The 17,555-nt window shown below is 52.7% G+C and overlaps 1 protein-coding gene across 1 annotated transcript; it reads right to left on the bottom strand.

Annotated features, from left to right (window-relative positions):
* Positions 1–413: 413 nt before the first annotated feature.
* LOC144737428 (uncharacterized) lies at positions 414–17,334 on the bottom strand. Its single transcript, XM_078620107.1, has 5 exons — positions 17,227–17,334; positions 15,480–15,617; positions 3,797–3,915; positions 3,233–3,403; positions 414–2,515 (listed from the first exon to the last, which is right to left on the bottom strand). The coding sequence occupies exons 3-5, from the start codon at positions 3,804–3,806 to the stop codon at positions 1,482–1,484; spliced, it is 1,215 nt and encodes a 404-aa protein (XP_078476233.1). The 5' UTR covers positions 3,807–3,915; positions 15,480–15,617; positions 17,227–17,334; the 3' UTR covers positions 414–1,481.
* Between the last annotated feature and the right edge of the window lie 221 nt (positions 17,335–17,555).

A 17,555-nucleotide genomic window follows, 5' to 3' on the forward strand; every position in this document is an offset into this window, starting at 1 on the left:
GAGCAATCGGAGCCACCGGACGGTCGTCAGCGTCCCGTCCCATACGACGGACCGGCCAGACGGACTCGCGCTAGGTCGCGCTACTTTTTGTGACCTACCACGTGAGGAGTCGAGGCAGCCGGAGCGCCTCGTCACTGCGTTAGTCGCAGAGACACTTGGCGTGTTCGTTTTCTGGAATTCGCTTTTATTGTGTTGTTCGTCGGGCTGTATATAGCTTTTTATCTAGGTGGTGTGTGTGTTGTTGTTGATTTTTGTTGTGTTGGTTATCGATTGTACATAGGTTGTTGTTGTTGTGTTATTGTTGTGTTACGGGGCACACTGGGGGGGGGGTTTGCTGTGTTAACGTTGTGTTGTGTTATGTGGGAGGGGGTGATGTAGTGGTGATACGCGCTGGGATATGGATCGTGTGCCAGCGCGTAGTGATTGGCTGTGTGCCGGTGACGCGCTGGAGAGGGAGTGATCGTGTGGCAGCGCGGCGTGATTGGTTGGGTGGTGGAAACGCGCGCTGGGGGAGAAGGGATCGTAGGAACAGCGCGTCGTGATTGGTTAGCTAAGGAGCGATGCTCACGTCGAAGTCCGCATCCGCTCCGTCTCCCGGGAGCCGGGATATATAAGGGTATGCACACAGGCGAAGAGGGAGAGATGTAACCAGCGAAGACTGAAGACGGAGAGGAAGAGATAGGGCCTGCGGTACCTAGTCCCGCTGTCCTATAGGGACCGGGACTCTGTGTAGCCCGAGGCGTAGTGCAGTGTGAGCCTGCAGTGTGAGCATGCGGTGTGAGCATGCAGAGTGTGTAGCCAGGGACATAGGGTCTACACGAGCTAAGTGAAGAGTGTGTAGCCAGGGACATAGGGTCTACACGAGCTAAGTGAAGAGTGTGTAGCCAGGGACATAGGGTCTACACGAGCTAAGTGAAGAGTGTGTAGCCAGGGACATAGGGTCTACACGAGCTAAGTGAAGAGTGTGTAGCCAGGGACATAGTGTCTACACGAGCGAAGCGAAGTGTGTGTGTAGCGAGAGGCATAGAGTCTACACGAGTTAAGAGAAGTGCGTAGTCAGAAGAATAGAGACCACACGTTGTGTCGAGACCGTAGTCGGAAGAAGAGAGACCACACGTTGTATCGTGACAAGTCAAGTTTTAATAAAAAGTGTGTTACCCGTCAAGAAGTTTCCTGCCGTCATTTCCCATACTTCACAGACACAGAGAGAGAGACAGAACAAGCTTATTTCTGTAGAACTGCTTTTTGTGTTTAGTTTGTTGTCTTTTCACTGCACCTCCTATTAACACGGTTAGCTACGTATTGTGCCAAAGAAGTTTAACACACCTACATACAGTTATTTTTTATTATGATATAGTTAGAGGCAGAAATAGTTTTCGCCTAACCAATGGACACTTTTCTACTGCTTCTGCTCCCGTAGCACATCAACTGAGGTCTCGCCATACAAGGGACAAGGCCTGAAGCCAAGCATCATGGGAAGTTTAAGCGCAAGGCAGTGGTGCATCAGCTGACACGTGGATCTCAGACACCTGCATGCCCTCGAACATGCCTCCCACTTGGTCGATGTTTGAACTCCCGTCCTCGAACGTCGTCGTCATTTTGGCCTTCCAGGGGATGCTTCCGATGTAGCGCCGGCCGGTCACCATGTACGACACTGATTTCCCGGCTTGGACGTCGATTGTTGCCTCCAGCGAATCGGTCACCGACTTGGATTCGGTGATGGTCTTCTCCCATTGCCTCGTCAAGGTTGTGGACACCGTCACCTGGTTCTTAGCGATCAGCGGGATGCCCGCCTCAAAAGTCACCTCCACGCCAACCGCCAGCGATGTTGACACACTCCAAGATGAAGTCATCGTGACCGTCACGTCAATCTTCCGCTTCACGTTAAGCGGAGGACTGCCCGGGGGAGCACGACAATTCTCGGTGATGGTGTGTGTCGTGAGCTCCAGTGGGTCGACATTGCTCACCACCTGCGATGCGAAGTCGTAGATGAAGTTCATGAGCTGTACCTTGGCCACGGGAGCTCCAGTCTGCACCGACACGAACCGCGGGTTGAGGATGAATGACGGTGTGTCCATTGCGCCATGCCGCGTCACGGCCTTGAAGGTGTTGGCCGTCTGACCGCTGCCGACGGCTTTCCATATCGTGACGTCCTGCGCCGATCCTGTCTTGGTGTCGTCGTAGACCCACTGCCAGTCACCCCGCACGACGTGTGAGGTGTTCACACAGCGCACCGTTTCCACTGAGGGGACGCGGCCATAGCTCCCTTCGGCGATAAAGCCGAGAGCATGGTACGATGGTGGGCAGATCGGCTTCCAGATGGAGACGTCCCAGTGCGCACCCGAGCCGCGGTCAGTCCAGACACGCTCGAAAGACAGCGGATTTCTCAGCGTTCCGGGGATGATCTCTCTCAAGAGGATACCCTTAGGCCGGTTATAGTTGGGCATGGCAATGTCGCCCAGAGAGCAGCAGCCTTGCGCCCTCCAGATTGAAACGTTGTACTTCCCTCCGCTGCCTGCGATGACAGTCATGAACCCGATGAGAATTGTCAGCATTGGAGTTTCTGTGTTGTGAGTCTATGGGTCTATTTGTGTCTATCTGTGTGTCAATTAATTTATCTGTATGTCTAAGGGTATCTGTGTGTCTTTCTGTGTGTCTATGGGCATTTCTCTGTGTGTCTATGGATCTTTGCATGTCTATCTCTCTGTCTCTCTGTGTGTCTATCTGTCTGTCTATCTCACTCTGTCTACTTGTGTCTATAGGGAGGCGGGGGGTGTGCCCCTACCATAGCCATATTATTCCAGATCTCCATCATGCCCTCCATGTTGTACAGGATCTCTCCCTGTGTCCATCTCTATGTGTATATCTCTATGTGTCTCTCTGTGTGTGTATATGGGTGTATATCTGCATGTGTCTATCTGTGTGTACACCCCGTACCACTATCGTTCCAGATCTCTGTCACACTGGCAGTATTGTACGGGATCTATCCCTGTGTGTCTATCTCTATGTGGCTATCGCTGTGTGTCTATCCATGCGTGTCTATCCCTGTGTGTCTGTCTACGTGTATATAGGTGTTTATCTGTTTGTGTCTATTTTCGTGTGTTTAACTCTGTGTTTCTATGTGTGTGTCAATGGGTGTCTATCTGCGTGTTTGCCTCTGGGTGTCTATCTGTGCGTGTATCAATAGCTGTCTATCTGTGTGTGTCTATCTATCTATGTATACACCCCGTACCTCTATCGTTCCACATCTCTGTCACTCTGTCCGTGTTGTACAGGACGAGAGCCACCTCTGACGAGGTCGGCAGGAAAGCGGAGAGAATGGCTTTGTTCGCGTCCAGCACGGCGGGCACGATGCGCAGGTCGCTGTGGCTCGCGTGAGAGATGAACGTCCCCGCCGCGATGCCTGCCGCCGTGAAGCCAAGCACCGAGGAAACAGGGAGCGGTGGTAGGACGAACAACAAAAAGTTACATATTTTTTTTGACGATTACTAAACGATTAAACTATTTTTATTTTACTAGGTAAGGCCTCTTTACCTGGCCATCGCGAATTATAGCGGATCTGCGAAGTGGCTGATCGCGTGGAATTTACAGAATCAGCCAAACACTCTAAATGCCTGATGTTGATTTTACATGTGCAGGGAGAAAAACCAGAGGAACCGTTGAAAAATCCACGCGGACTCCAAATAAGCAACAGGCATCATCAAGGTCGCGGATTGAACCCACGCCCTCCAGCATCCCAGACAGGGCAGTTAACTAACGGGAGGGAGCCAGTGACTCTCTCCGCCCCAGGCCTCACCAGTCAACATCGGATCGTTCTCCACACTCCAGAAGCTGACGTCGTGCTTCGCCCTCGAGCCTCTGTCATTCCACACGAAGCTGAGGCGTCCCTGGGTCACGTGGCTCTAATTGACGCACCTTGGGGAGAGTGGAAGGGGAGGGAATGCCACGGTAGCCAGGTTAAGTTATCTCCCTTTTCTGGTAGGCAAGAGGTTGTGCTTTGATCCGAGCCCCTGCTGATGTATGTATGCACGTGCATTCAACTTCTTTCACACTATACATAGACAACCGTCCTAATCGGAGGTGCTGAAAGGACAACAAACTAAACGTAAAAATCTGTTCTAAAGAAATTAGTTTTCAATTTAGATGTAAAATCATAATAATTCAAATAAAATATTAATTTTACTGGAGTATTTTGATCTTTTCATATATAAAAGTCTCCGCGTGCACGCTTGCGAGGGATTTGGCTCTCGAACGGTGGGTTTATGTCGAAAAAAAATTGCCAGCCGGCACGCCCTAAGCCCCGTGGTGGGAATAGGCTATTCCTTTTTCACGTCCGTCACCTCTAAATTAGTTAAATTAACGATTTGGTGGGATTGCGCTTTATTTATTTATTTATTGCGCGACATCAACCGTACCAACTCACGTCAATTGCGTGGGGGGGGGGGGCGTACCCTGCCAAGTGATGCGCGTTCGGTCGAGCTCACGGGCGACATTTTCTTTTATGCGTTTAACATGCAATAAATATACACATAACGCTGCGGCTATTTCTTCACAGTGTCATGTCCTCTTCGTCCCCCCCCCCCAACACGATGCGTGCAGTTACTGCTATAACTTCCGTAGATATTAATATTGTTACAGCGCTTAAATAGCATTATTGTAGTATTGTTGTTTACTATTATTAAACAAATACGTTGGCAGATATTACAATAATAATGTTTGTGTGCACAAAACTAATTTTTCATTATTAGGTTGCTAAATATTTCCTTTTTTAGCTGTGCTTTAATGACGCTGCGACGGTCTACTGCCAGTCTGTGATGTGGCCTGCTGCCTGCTGATTAATTAACGTCAGTGCACTGCCACTCTATTATCTACACTGCTCATTTTCCTTTTTACCATTATGAGTGTATGCCAGTCTATAATCTGTTTCCTGCTTCTTTACCTCACTCAGTGTACTGCCAGCCTTTCATGTCGACTGTATTCTGCTTTTTCAGCTGCTGCCCGTATTGCCAGCTTTTTATGTCGACTGTAGCAATGCTTATGTCATTGAGTCGGCATACTGGCAGTCTATAATCTAGACTGTAGCCTGCTTCTCAACTTACCTGTGCGTACTGCTGCTCTTTCATTTACACTTATTTCTGCTTATTTCTTCAATGCATTTCTATTGTTTCGATTGCTCACGTCACGCTATTTACTGATACGTAGTACTGCCATGCTCATAGCTGTGCCATCATCGGATTTTGCTGTGCACGTCGATGTGTGTGTGTTTGAGTCCATATGTGTGTGCGTGTAGGTCCATGCACGTGTTTAAGTCCATGTGTGTGTCTGTCTTTTTCGAACGGACAACGTCCGATGTGTGTGTGTATGTCGAAGTGTTTGTGTGTGTGTGTGTCAGTCCATTTGTGTGCGTATCAGTCGCTGTGTGTGTGTTAGTCCATGTGTGTGCATGGCTCCATCTGAGTGTGTAAGTCAATGTGCGTTTGTGTGTATGTGTGTCAGTCCATGTGTGTGTGTGTTAGTCCACATGTGTGTGTAAGTCCATACATGTGTGTGTCACTCGATGTGTGTGTGTAAGTCAATGCATGTGTGTGAGTCGATATGTGTGTTAATACATGTGTGTGTATCTAAAGTAGATGTCTGTGTCTCAAAGTCCATATGTGTATGTGTGTGTAGGGACATGTGTGTGTCAATCTATGTATGTATGTGTGTGTAAGTCCATGTGTGTGTGTCTTAGTCGATGTGTGTGTGTAAGTACATATGTGTGTTTACGGGAATGTGTGTGTGAGTCCACGTATGTCTGTGCGTGAGTCGATGTGTGTGTGTGAGTCGCTGTATGTGTGTATGTCGATATATGTGTGTGTAACTCCATGTGTGTGTATCTAAAGTGGATGCCTATGCGTTTGTGAGTCCATATGTGTGTGTGTGTAAGTCCATGTGTTTGTGTGTGTGAGTCGATATGTCTGTGTGTCAGTCCATGGGCGTGTGTTAGTCGCTTTGTGTGCGTGGCTCCATGTGAGTCAGTGTAAGTCCATTTCTTTGCGTGTCTGTAGGTCACAGTGTGCGTGTGAGTGAATGTATGTGCTTTATTGACCTGCTCAAGGCCTATGATACCATCAGTAGGCCTGGCCTCTGGGTTGTTCTTCATGCTTTCGGAGTCCCTCACCCTTTGCTCACGATCCTTAAAGACCTTCATGATGGTGAGCGGCCCCGCGTCAAACTACATGGCCGTCAGTCAGAGCCATTCCCTCTACACCTTGGGGTGTGACAGGGACGTCCTCTGGCTCCGACATTATTTAACATATCTTTTGACCACGTAGTTCCTGAAGCCTTCAATGGCTGTACCGGAGGAATTACCATATGGTACAGATACAATGGGAGGCTGATCAATGTCTGGGTGCGGTCAAGGGATGGCTCCCGATTGCTCAACCATGTTATGTATGCCGATGCTCTGGTGATTGCTGCTCACTCAGCGGAGGAGTTTGAGGCATTGCTTCTGAACCTGGAGCTTGCCACTAAGAGGTGGGGCCTTACCATCAGCCCCACCAAAACTAAGCACCTGCCTGGGTATTTTGTACCATCGGACAATCCACCCCCACAACTCACAATTGGTGATGCGGCAGTTGTGGAAAGATTGGAGAGATTCCCATACCTGGCGAGTGTGCTCATGACCGCTTCGGTTTAACAGCAGAGGTCTCACTCGAAATCAGTCGAGCGCCATTATATTTTCATCGGCTGCGTTACGCTGTGTGGAAGCTACCTGGTCTCTCACTCCGCATGAAGCTCCAGGTCTTCTCGGCCACGGTAATTCCCTCCCTTCTCAACACTTGCGAAATGTGCACCCCCTAATGGAACATCTTCGCCAGTTAGAAACATTTAGGCTGGCCTGCTAACGATCCATCCTGGGTTTAACCATATGTGTTTGTGTGCGTGTAAGTTGATGTGTTTCTATGTGTGTGGGTGGATGTCTGTGTGCAAGTCCATGTGTGTGTCTGCCTTTTTCGCCCGGGCAACGCCGGGTACTTACCGCTAGTGATCTATAAAGTTACTTTTCAAAGATGTCTGATAGTCACAAATGTCCAATAGTCGCAGATGTCCAGTAGTGCATAGGTCAAGTGGCTTCCTAATCGCGGAAGGAAGAGCATTCCAGACGTGCATCTGCAGGTGTGCGATGCATTGACCATCTTTGTTTGATGGCTAGCCATGAGCCTCTGCTGCGAGAATGACTGGATGTATAAAACCCCCAAGTCAACCCCAACACCTTGACTGGCCATGCTGTCACCACATCTCTACTCCACCCATCTTCGACAATGCTGCAACCCTCTGGGAAATCGTGCAAATCGAATAAAACAATAGCCTTTCCAATCACCAGAACCTCAATAACTTCCCTCATCATTGCTTGAAGTCACGTAAGCCCCTTTTGGGATCATGCATTTAACCTGAAACAATGCGAGCGAGTTCAAGCCCCAATGAAGCTTGTAGAGCTGAACGAAGTTCAAAGGTACTCGCAAAGAAACACCCTGTGAAAGACCCAACGCATAAATCCCTTGGGTTTGATCTTACACGAAGCTCACGGTCCACCCTAAACTACATCCACTGCACAACAATTGGCAGTAGATGAGGATTCCTGATGCACAAATGGAACATTAAAAACTCCCTGGTGTATATTAACAGGTTAAATTTCTCACATTAACATAGCCACCTCGCTCACCGAGCTCGAGGTTGCTGCTCTGCGATATCCCAATAACATGCTAATCTCTTACATTAACGTAGCTGGCCGTGGAGGCCGTTAAACGATCTTACATTATTAACATGCTAATTTTTACTTGGCAGCCCTTTGATTGGTGGAAAACCCACGACCGTTGCGGTCACTGCCCACCACTTAAATTAACGTTGGCTGCTGACATTTGGGCTACGCCCATTTCAAACCTTTGTAATAACACGCTGGAGACGGCTTGCGGAATCGGACCTTTTATTTCACTTCTTGCAGTTCACAAACACTCCTCGTTGCTGGCAGGCAACGGGAAGCGGGCAGACAGCCACCAGAGACACACCGCCACGTGGCACCCGGAGCCCCACTCGCGCGTGGCCCCTCTCTCTCTTCTTTCCGTGTCTGACCACGTGTCTCTCCTCTCTCCCCTTATTTAACACCTGGGTCAGGTGGTACACACCAGCCAATCCTCAATAGCGTGCGCCGAATGTTCCAGATTCCCCATCAACTCCCGGGACCACGCCCCTGACTTGTCTTCCCATTGGCTGAGGCCAAGACCAACGAAACCAATCACCTAGCTGACATCCCGTGATCACGCCGAGGCCATGCTCCCAGGCTCTCCCCCCATTGGCTGTAAAGCGGGACCGGCAAAGCCGATCACCACGTGAATCCGACATAGGCTCTTATTACACCTTTATAAACAGATTGCCTTTAGAAGCTAACCTTCTCTTCCTGATGACGAACGCTTGTGTTGCGATCGAAACGTCGCAGTTTTTTATTATTATTTTCTTTGAATCAATCTGCCTGACTTTACTGAAAGACCCAAAGAATATACATATGTAGGGCTGTTACGGGAGGGCTGTAAGTGCATACGATCCAATGGGTAACAAACACAGTGGGCGGAGTTACGGGAGTACACGGGGGGGGTGCCCGCAGCGACGTCCGCATCAGGCAGCCTGGGGGGTTGTGATCCTGATGGGGGGTATAAAGGGGGAGGACAAAGAGAGCTCGGGGCTCAGTCTGGGAACGAAGGAGGAAGAGTGAAGATCCTCTAGCTAGAGCCCTGGACTCCCCTCGACGCCGCCCTTGTCAGGGCTGCAGAGGAGCGAGCCAGAGGCGTGGTTCCGTGAACCAGGGTTAGACCCTGGGACTCCGGAGACCGTAGCCCGACTCACCAGTGTCGGGCCAGTTAGCCTCCCCTAGCTCGTTAGAGGAGGACTTGGGGATAGGTGAGATTAGCTAGGGGGTATCCCCAGTTATCCGGGTGAGGGGGCCGCTACCCCCTCTAGTGTTGTCCTGTACCGATAAGCTGAAATAAATATACGTGTGCCTCAACCTGGGTGTCCAGCGTCTTCACCGGTACTTCATCTGGTGTCAGAAGTACTACGGACATGGAAACACGTCAGACAGCTCGAGCCAGAGTACCGGAGGAGGACACTGCTGAAGTCGTTGAGCCCGAGGCGGCTCACCAAGACATGGCGCAGCCGGGGGCCGACGCGTTCCTACCGGGGCATCGGCATGAAGAGGGGCCGCAGCCAGACGCGCTACGGCTGGCTCACGAGAGACTGGCGGAGCTACTGTACGCCGCTGCCGCCACGCTGGAAAACATCACGCGGCTGGGGGCTGGTGGTCCACCACGGGGCGAGGGGAGCCGTCAACCTGAGCGCCTTCCCGCCATTTCTGAAAACTCAAGCTTTGAATTTCCCGCCATCGTCACGGCAGCTGCGGAGGGCGTGGCCGGGCTCAACCTTGGGTCCGACACCGCTCTCGCTGGGACAGCTGCGTCATCTCCAGCGGAGGGAGCGTCATCACATCCGCGACAGGCGATTCCATCTGCCATTCGCGCCGACGCACAGCCGAGTCCCGGGGATAGCAGCCTACAGACGTCCAAGGCGAACGCTGCGCTACAACAACGGCTGCCTCCGCTTAAAGAATTTGTTGGTGCAGAGGGCGACTGGGGCGGCTTCCAGCGACGCTTCATCGCCCACCAAGAAATGGCAAGGTGGTCCGACGATGAAGCCCTCTGCGCGCTGCCGGCGCTCCTCGACGCAGACGCGCTCGCCGCCCTCACATCGGCGCCGAAAGAGAAGCGGTCTACTCTGCCGAAGGCACTACAGCTGCTGGCCGGGGTCTATGGACCTTCAGCGGAATGCAGAGAGCGGTTCTACGAGCGCAAGCGGGGTGAGAAGGAGTCGCCCCTGGCATACAGGACGAGCCTCCTAGCGCTGGCTAAGACGGCTTTTCCCCGTATGGACGACGAGGGCGTGGACGCGATGGTCACGGAGAAAATACTCCTCCTGGCAGACGACCTGGACATCGCTGTCGTCGCACAGGAGGACGCCGAGATGACCTCTCTTCAGGCGGCGCGCCTCCTTCACGCCAACCTTCTGTCCCTGCGGCGGAAAGCCAGCAGGGCATCGGCAGGGCGTGCGGTGGCTGCAGCCACCCTTCCGACGGAGGAGCTCTTCGCCGTCGACCATCGACGGCAACAGGCGCAAGAAGTACGGTCGGCCCGGGACGGGTCAAGCCGTTTCAACCGCCCGTCGTCTCCACCGGGGCTCCCGCGGTGTTTCAACTGCGGCGTCCGGGGCCACGTCGCCTCGGGGTGCCGCTCTCCTCGACAGCGCGGGACGACGGCTCGACGGGACGCCGGGCCTCCTCCTCCCAAGCTCCAGCAACATGACCCGGCGAGTCGCGGCACCACACATGTTTGGCCAAAGCACCTACCCGTTGCACGCTCTCGCACCACAACAAACGGGGGGCCGATGTCGCGTTGCGAGGGGCTAACGCGGATCACTGCGGGGACTCAAATCGAGCCCAAACAGTGGTCCGTGTTGGCCCATCGCGTGGTAGCCGCGTCGTCAGGGTCGTCGGCCGTAGTCGGACACATTGACGGGGTAGAAGTACGCATCTTGGTCGATACGGGGGCATCGGCGACAATCATTTCGGAATTAATTTACAATATTCTGCCCGTACAAAGCCGGCCTTTACTGCCGGTTAACGTCCCATTCTATGCCGCTAACGGGGGCTCTCTCGGCATCATGGGACAGATTCGAGCGCAAATTTCTATTGGGGACATCAAATTGTCGGGGCCGATTTTCGTTTCCTCCTCGCTGGCGGTTCCGTGCCTGCTGGGGACGGATTTCTTAGGTAAAATGCCCATTCGTATTTTGATCGACCAAGGATGCATTGAGCTTCCATCGGGGCGGCGCATGGCGTTCCTGCCATCCCCTGCGGCAGCTCGGTCGGCGTTCGCGACGGTACCGGCGTTCGTCGTTAAAACTGTTCGTGTGCCGCCGGGAGCTCAAATGCTAGTGCCTCTGAAACTTCGTAGGCCCTTCGCTAAGGGCATAGGGGATCAGGGTGTTTTGCTGGGACCGTCTAGGGCCGGGGTTAATGGGCCTCATTTGATTCCGGCCCAGACCGTCGTAAGAGGGGACGGGGACCCTTTCATCGCGGTCCTCAATGTGGGATCGCAGACGGTGGTGGTTCCTCAAGGGACGGTGCTCGCTCACGCGACGCCAGTGCCCTGCGAGGAACCTGTCGCGAACCACGTTGGCACTGCTTCCCGGATGCTCCCACATTCGGACAGCGATGAAGGGTGGATCGACGCGCTTTGTGCGGGATCGACGGACCTGACAAATTCAGAGCGCCAACAGCTTAGAACGCTACTGAGGGAATTTTCCGACGTTTTCAGTCGTGATAAATATGATTTGGGTTGCACTCACCTGCTGCGTCACCATATTGACACGGGTGACAGCGCGCCAATTCGCCAAAATCCGTTTCGGTTAAGTCCCGCCGAAAAGGACCATGTCAAATCGGCTGTTGATGACATGTTAGCCGCCGACATCATTTCTCCCTCCACCAGCCCGTGGGGAGCGCCGATCGTCCTGGTTAAAAAGCAGGACGGCTCGTTGCGGTTTTGCGTTGATTTTCGGCGCCTTAATAAAATTTCGGTTGCCGACGCATACCCGCTCCCGCGGATGGACGAATCGCTGGACGCTTTGGCGGGAGCGCGATTCTTCTCCACACTAGATTTACTTTCGGGATTCTGGCAGCTTCCTCTGGACGATGATTCTAAGCCTAAAACTGCTTTCCGTACACCGCACGGCCTGTTCCAATTCAACCGGTTGCCGATGGGCTTACACTCAGCGCCGGCAACTTTCCAGCGATTGATGGAATTGGTTTTGGCTGGATTGCAATGGGAATCGTGCCTGATTTATTTGGATGACGTTATTGTCTTTGGTAAAACTTTTGATGAACATCTCCAGAGGTTGCGGGCGGTTTTCCTAAAGATGCGGGCTGCTAATTTGAAATTTAAGCCCCAAAAATGCCATTTGTTACGCGAGTCGGTGCGTTATTTGGGGCACATCGTAGGGCGCTCGGGTATTGCTACCGATCCCGCCAAAACGCAGTGTGTCAGCTCCTGGCCGACTCCCACCTCGGTGGGAGAGGTCAGGAGTTTTATTGGCTTCGCATCATATTACCGACGCTTCGTCGCTAATTTTGCAACGATTGCCAAACCCCTACACGCGTTAACATCTAAAGGGGTTCGGTTCCACTGGGGTCAGGATGAGGAAGCTGCTTTCTGCTCCCTTCGGGACGCGCTGGTGAAGGCTCCTCCCTTGATTTACCCAGATTTTTCGAGGCCGTTTTTGCTCGACACCGACGCGAGCAACACGGGTATTGGAGGCGTGCTTTCCCAGGTGGTTGACGGCGTGGAACGGGTGGTCGCGTACGGCAGTCGGGTGTTGTCTCCAACGGAGCAAAGATATTGTGTCACCCGTAGGGAACTGTTGGCAATTGTCTATTTCATCCAACAGTATCGCCCATATCTGTACGGTCGGCATTTCACCGTCCGCACAGATCATGCGGCACTGCAGTACGCCCTGAAGGTTCAACAGCCATCGGGACAATTGTCCCGATGGCTGGAGGTCCTCCAGGATTTCAGTTTTGAAACCACTTATCGTAAGGGCGTTCGCCACACCAACGCTGACGCTCTGTCACGGATGCCAACCGCCTCCGAATGCGCATGTCTCCTGGGGTCGGGGCGTTGCAAGCCAGTAGGGGACATGATGGTTCCGGTCCTGGCGGCGGCCGCCGACGATGAAACGGTAGTCCCCATTGATATCGCCGAACAGGGGAGAGATTCCCTGCTTGGATTGCCCGTTGATGAATGGGGGCGCCTCCAGTTGGAGGATGCCTCCCTCCTCGCGTTGCGTCGTCGCGCCGGGGAGAGGGGGCGTGTGACGGGTCATGCCGACGCATGGGAAACCCATGCGGGCTTGCTTATGCATTGGGACGGGAAATCCCAGCGTCACCGGCTGGTGGTCCCTTCTGGCCTACGAGGTAAGGTGGTGTGGGCTGCTCATGAGCGCCTCCTCCACCTAGGTACCCAGAAAACACTCGCCTTGCTCCAGCTGAATTTTTTTTGGCCGGGTATGACAAAGGATGTCACTGATCTGTTGGCGGCATGCCCTCAGTGTGCGCAGCGCAAACCACCGGCACGGGAGTCGAACCCGCCCTTGCAATCCATCCAGGTCTCCAGAATAAATGAACTGGTCGCACTGGATATTCTGGGGCCATTCCCCGCCACCTCCAGGGGAAATAAATATTTGCTTACTGGGGTCGAATATTTTACGCGCTGGCCTATGGCCTGGCCCCTGGCGAATCAGTCGGCAGCAGCCATCGTCGACGCCTTTGTCCAAGGTTATGTCATGGACAAAGGTGCCCCGGAGCGGTTGTTGACCGACCAGGGTAGAAATTTTTCGGGGAAACTCCTAAAACAAGTCTGTGATCTCCTGGGAACGAAAAAAATTCGAACCTCCCCCTATCACCCGCAAACGGACGGGATGGTCGAGCGTCTGCATCGCACCATCACGTCTATGTTGTCGCAGCAAGTTTCGGACTCACAGGCTGATTGGGACTTACATATTCAAGGGGTTCTAGCGGCATACAGATTGGCTCCCCATGCTGCGACGGGGTTTTCACCTTTCTTTCTTATGTATGGCCGCGAACCCGACCCACCTGTTCGGGCACAGTTGCAGATCCCCGTGCCGCTGGGCAAATCTAAATTGGACGATCACGTTAAATTTAATCTTGACAAACTGACTGAGGCGCGGGATGCGGCGAGGCTAAATTCTGACAGGCGTCAGAAGGCGAACGAGCGCCTCAGACTGGCTCGCGCGCACGTGCTGCAGTGGAAGACGGGGGACAGGGCATGGCTGCACTGTCCCCAGGTACCACTCGCGACCTCCTCTAAACTCGTACGCCCGTGGCGGGGCCCCGTCGAGGTTGTTGAGGTTTTGAGGCCTCAGTGCGTTCGAATCCAATGGGGGAGGCGCCGGTGGTTTGTACACCCCTCTAGGCTGAAGCCGTTTGTTGCGGTGCGGGGGCCCACGCCACGCACGCGAGGCCAAGCATGTGGGGGGTCGACCGACTCGGAGGGTCCGTCGCTGCTCTCGCCTGATGTGTTGCCGGCTGTCCCACCCACAGGTGTACCGGGAATGACGGGCTCACGCCCTGGAACCCCCACAGGTGATGCCGACAGTCGCGCGACTTCAATCGCGACCTCACCTCGAATGGGACAGCCGCCACCGGATGGTCCGCCGTCCGGGGTTGCCCCGTGTGACGGGCCTGCGGCAAGGACGCGCGCTAAAATGCGCAGACTCTTATAATATACAGCAGGAAGAAAAAGAAAAAAAAAACTTTTCTTATTTATTTTCCTTCACGTGTCATGGTTACTGTATGCTGCGTCGGTGGTGTGCTCCTTGCACACTGAGTGTGTTGTGTTGTGTGGGCGCGGTGTGTGTGTTGTGGGTGCGTTGTGTGTCGTGGGTGTGCTGTGTGTGATGGGGGAGTTCCTGGCTAGTTGTACATACGTGCTTACGGATTTCGTATTTATGCGGGGGGGGGGGTGCGTCGGACATTCCCTTCGGGGGTATGGTTGTTGTTCTTGTTGTTGTTCTGCTATTTGCATTTTGTTGAAAAAATGAGGCACACACGGGGTCGAGGGGTAATTGTTCCTTTATTTGGAATTGTTGCAGCCGGGACGGCTGCGAGCTGTAATGGGGGGGGTGATGTAGGGCTGTTACGGGAGGGCTGTAAGTGCATACGATCCAATGGGTAACAAACACAGTGGGCGGAGTTACGGGAGTACACGGGGGGGGTGCCCGCAGCGACGTCCGCATCAGGCAGCCTGGGGGGTTGTGATCCTGATGGGGGGTATAAAGGGGGAGGACAAAGAGAGCTCGGGGCTCAGTCTGGGAACGAAGGAGGAAGAGTGAAGATCCTCTAGCTAGAGCCCTGGACTCCCCTCGACGCCGCCCTTGTCAGGGCTGCAGAGGAGCGAGCCAGAGGCGTGGTTCCGTGAACCAGGGTTAGACCCTGGGACTCCGGAGACCGTAGCCCGACTCACCAGTGTCGGGCCAGTTAGCCTCCCCTAGCTCGTTAGAGGAGGACTTGGGGATAGGTGAGATTAGCTAGGGGGTATCCCCAGTTATCCGGGTGAGGGGGCCGCTACCCCCTCTAGTGTTGTCCTGTACCGATAAGCTGAAATAAATATACGTGTGCCTCAACCTGGGTGTCCAGCGTCTTCACCGGTACTTCACATACAACATGCACACACACACAAAACACACAATGCACATAATCTACACACAACACAAGCATAACACACAACATACACTTAGCACGCATACAATGTACACACAACACACACATAATACACACACAACACACACGTATAGATAGATTGACGAGCTGCGCCCCTCACCTGTATGCGTTGAGGCTGGGTGTCTGACTGTAGCTCGCCATGGCCACGTGGCCCAGGCACGTGAAGCCGTTCGACGGGTTGAGCTGGTACACTGTGACATCACGGTCAGCTCCACTGCCTCTGTCGTTCCACACCTCGCTGCAGGGCAACGTGGGAGGTGAGGAGGATAGCCAACGGCATAAACGATGGTAAGATGGTCAGTCAATCGATCGATCAATTGTCAGTCAATCGATCAACCTTGATCAATAAAATAACTTCCACACAGCGTTACGCAGCCGATGAAAAGGTAATGCAGCTCGACTGATTCGGAGTGAGAAGTCTGCTGTCAAATTGGAGCTGGTAAAAATCACACTGGTCAGGTACGGAAACCTCTCCACTCTCTCCACAATTGCCTCGCTAAAGGGGAGTTTGGCAGGTGGAGTGTTTGGTTGCACATATTACCCAGGCAGGTGCTTAGTTTTGAAGCAGTGCTTCAAACGCCTTTGAGTGAGCAGCAATCACTAGATCATCAGCATACATAACATGGTTGACCAATAGGGAGCCATCCCTCAACCACATCTGGGTATCGAGGAGCCTCCCATTGTATCTGTACCAGATGGATAATCCTCTGGTAACACTGTGGAGGCTTCTACGAAAGTGGTTTTAAATAATGTAGGAGCCAAAGAACATACCTGCTGCACCCAAGATGAACAGGGAATGGCTCTGACTGCCGGCCGCATAGCTTTACCCTAATGATTATTGGTGAGGTGCTGCAAATCGTTTTTTTTTACGAATAAAATCGTGATTGTGATCGCGACTCCATCTCCTCAGCAACCCATGACCAACACTCATCCTTGCATTGCCACATGGCTCTCCGAACCTTCGAGCGAAGCTCGCGGTAAGCCTCCTAATTCTCTGATGTCTAGCAGCCTACTACCATTATTATTGAGCTGATCTCACCCAGCCCAAGTCACCCAACAGGATGACTATCGCGAGGAGTCACTTTAGCTAGCACCTGTGACAGGAGGTAAAAAAGGGATCTCACTCATCGGCCTTGCCTGCATCCCTCCACTGAAGTTCATCTTCGTTGTAGGCATAAACAACAACCACCAACATTTCTCGCCTCCGGATGATCGGGAGGCGAGAAACACACACAAAACCACACAGTAGTCTGGGGCTTACAGCGTCCTACAGCTCATCACCATGCCGCGTTCATTATTTTGTCATAAGAAAGAGCCACTCTCTGTTATTTGGCAGGCTCCTGCCAGAGTCAGTCCAAGGAGCCTCCTGAATACCGCAGATATCCAGGAGGTACCAGTCTAACTCCCAAGAGAGGAGTGGCTTTCGGATATTCCACATGGCCACTTGCGGTAGCTTTTTGCCATTTCTGAAGGAACCCGAACCCCGAGGGTACAAAATCAGTCTCCTAGTTCTGCCAAATGGGATTTGGCCAGGGGATGATGTCATAGGCGCCTGTCCCCTAGGGCCTCAGGAACATGCACAGTTCGATATTTTATACGTGTTTTTTTAATTGTAATTAAATTGAAAGGGGAGGGATTACCAGCCCCTCGCACCCATCCTGAGCCTGTGTTTGCCACTGTGATGGCTACGAGCGACATGAGGGGAAGAGTCGATTGTAATTGACCTTACGCCAATGGCATTGCTCACCACAGCGTTACCGTCTGGCACCACCATGGAGGTAGTGCGTTGTTTTGCCAACCCAAAGACATACACACATACAGACACAAACAGACTCACACAGACTCACGTGACGCTGATGGGAGCTCGTACCAGCGAGTTCCCAGAGTCCCTCACTAGAATACTCGCGGACTTTGGTTGGTCATGCAGAGTAACCACGCCGTCTCCCAGCGGATAGAAGCCTGGGATAGCGAGAGACCCACGGAGTCCCACAGACATTATGATTATTATTACCAAGGCATGTTCATCATGGGACCTTTTTGCCAGCATCAAAGTATGAAAAATAAGAAGAGGGATTACCCTTTCTGGCACTAAAACCGGAGGTGTTAAGATGCTTGAACACCAAATAAATGTAATATGAAGAGATGCACTTGGGGGGTAACTGGGCTATAGTGATAG

Source organism: Lampetra planeri, chromosome 69, assembly GCF_965212315.1.
Source record: "Lampetra planeri chromosome 69, kcLamPlan1.2.h2, whole genome shotgun sequence".
Lineage (NCBI taxonomy): Eukaryota > Metazoa > Chordata > Hyperoartia > Petromyzontiformes > Petromyzontidae > Lampetra > Lampetra planeri.

Excerpts from the sequence above, each read along its gene's own strand:
- LOC144737428 (XM_078620107.1), bottom strand. Across the intron at positions 2,516-3,232 it reads AGAGATGTGGAACGATAGAG|GCAGCGGAGGGAAGTACAAC; the intron begins GTACGGGGTGTA and ends CTGTCATCGCAG.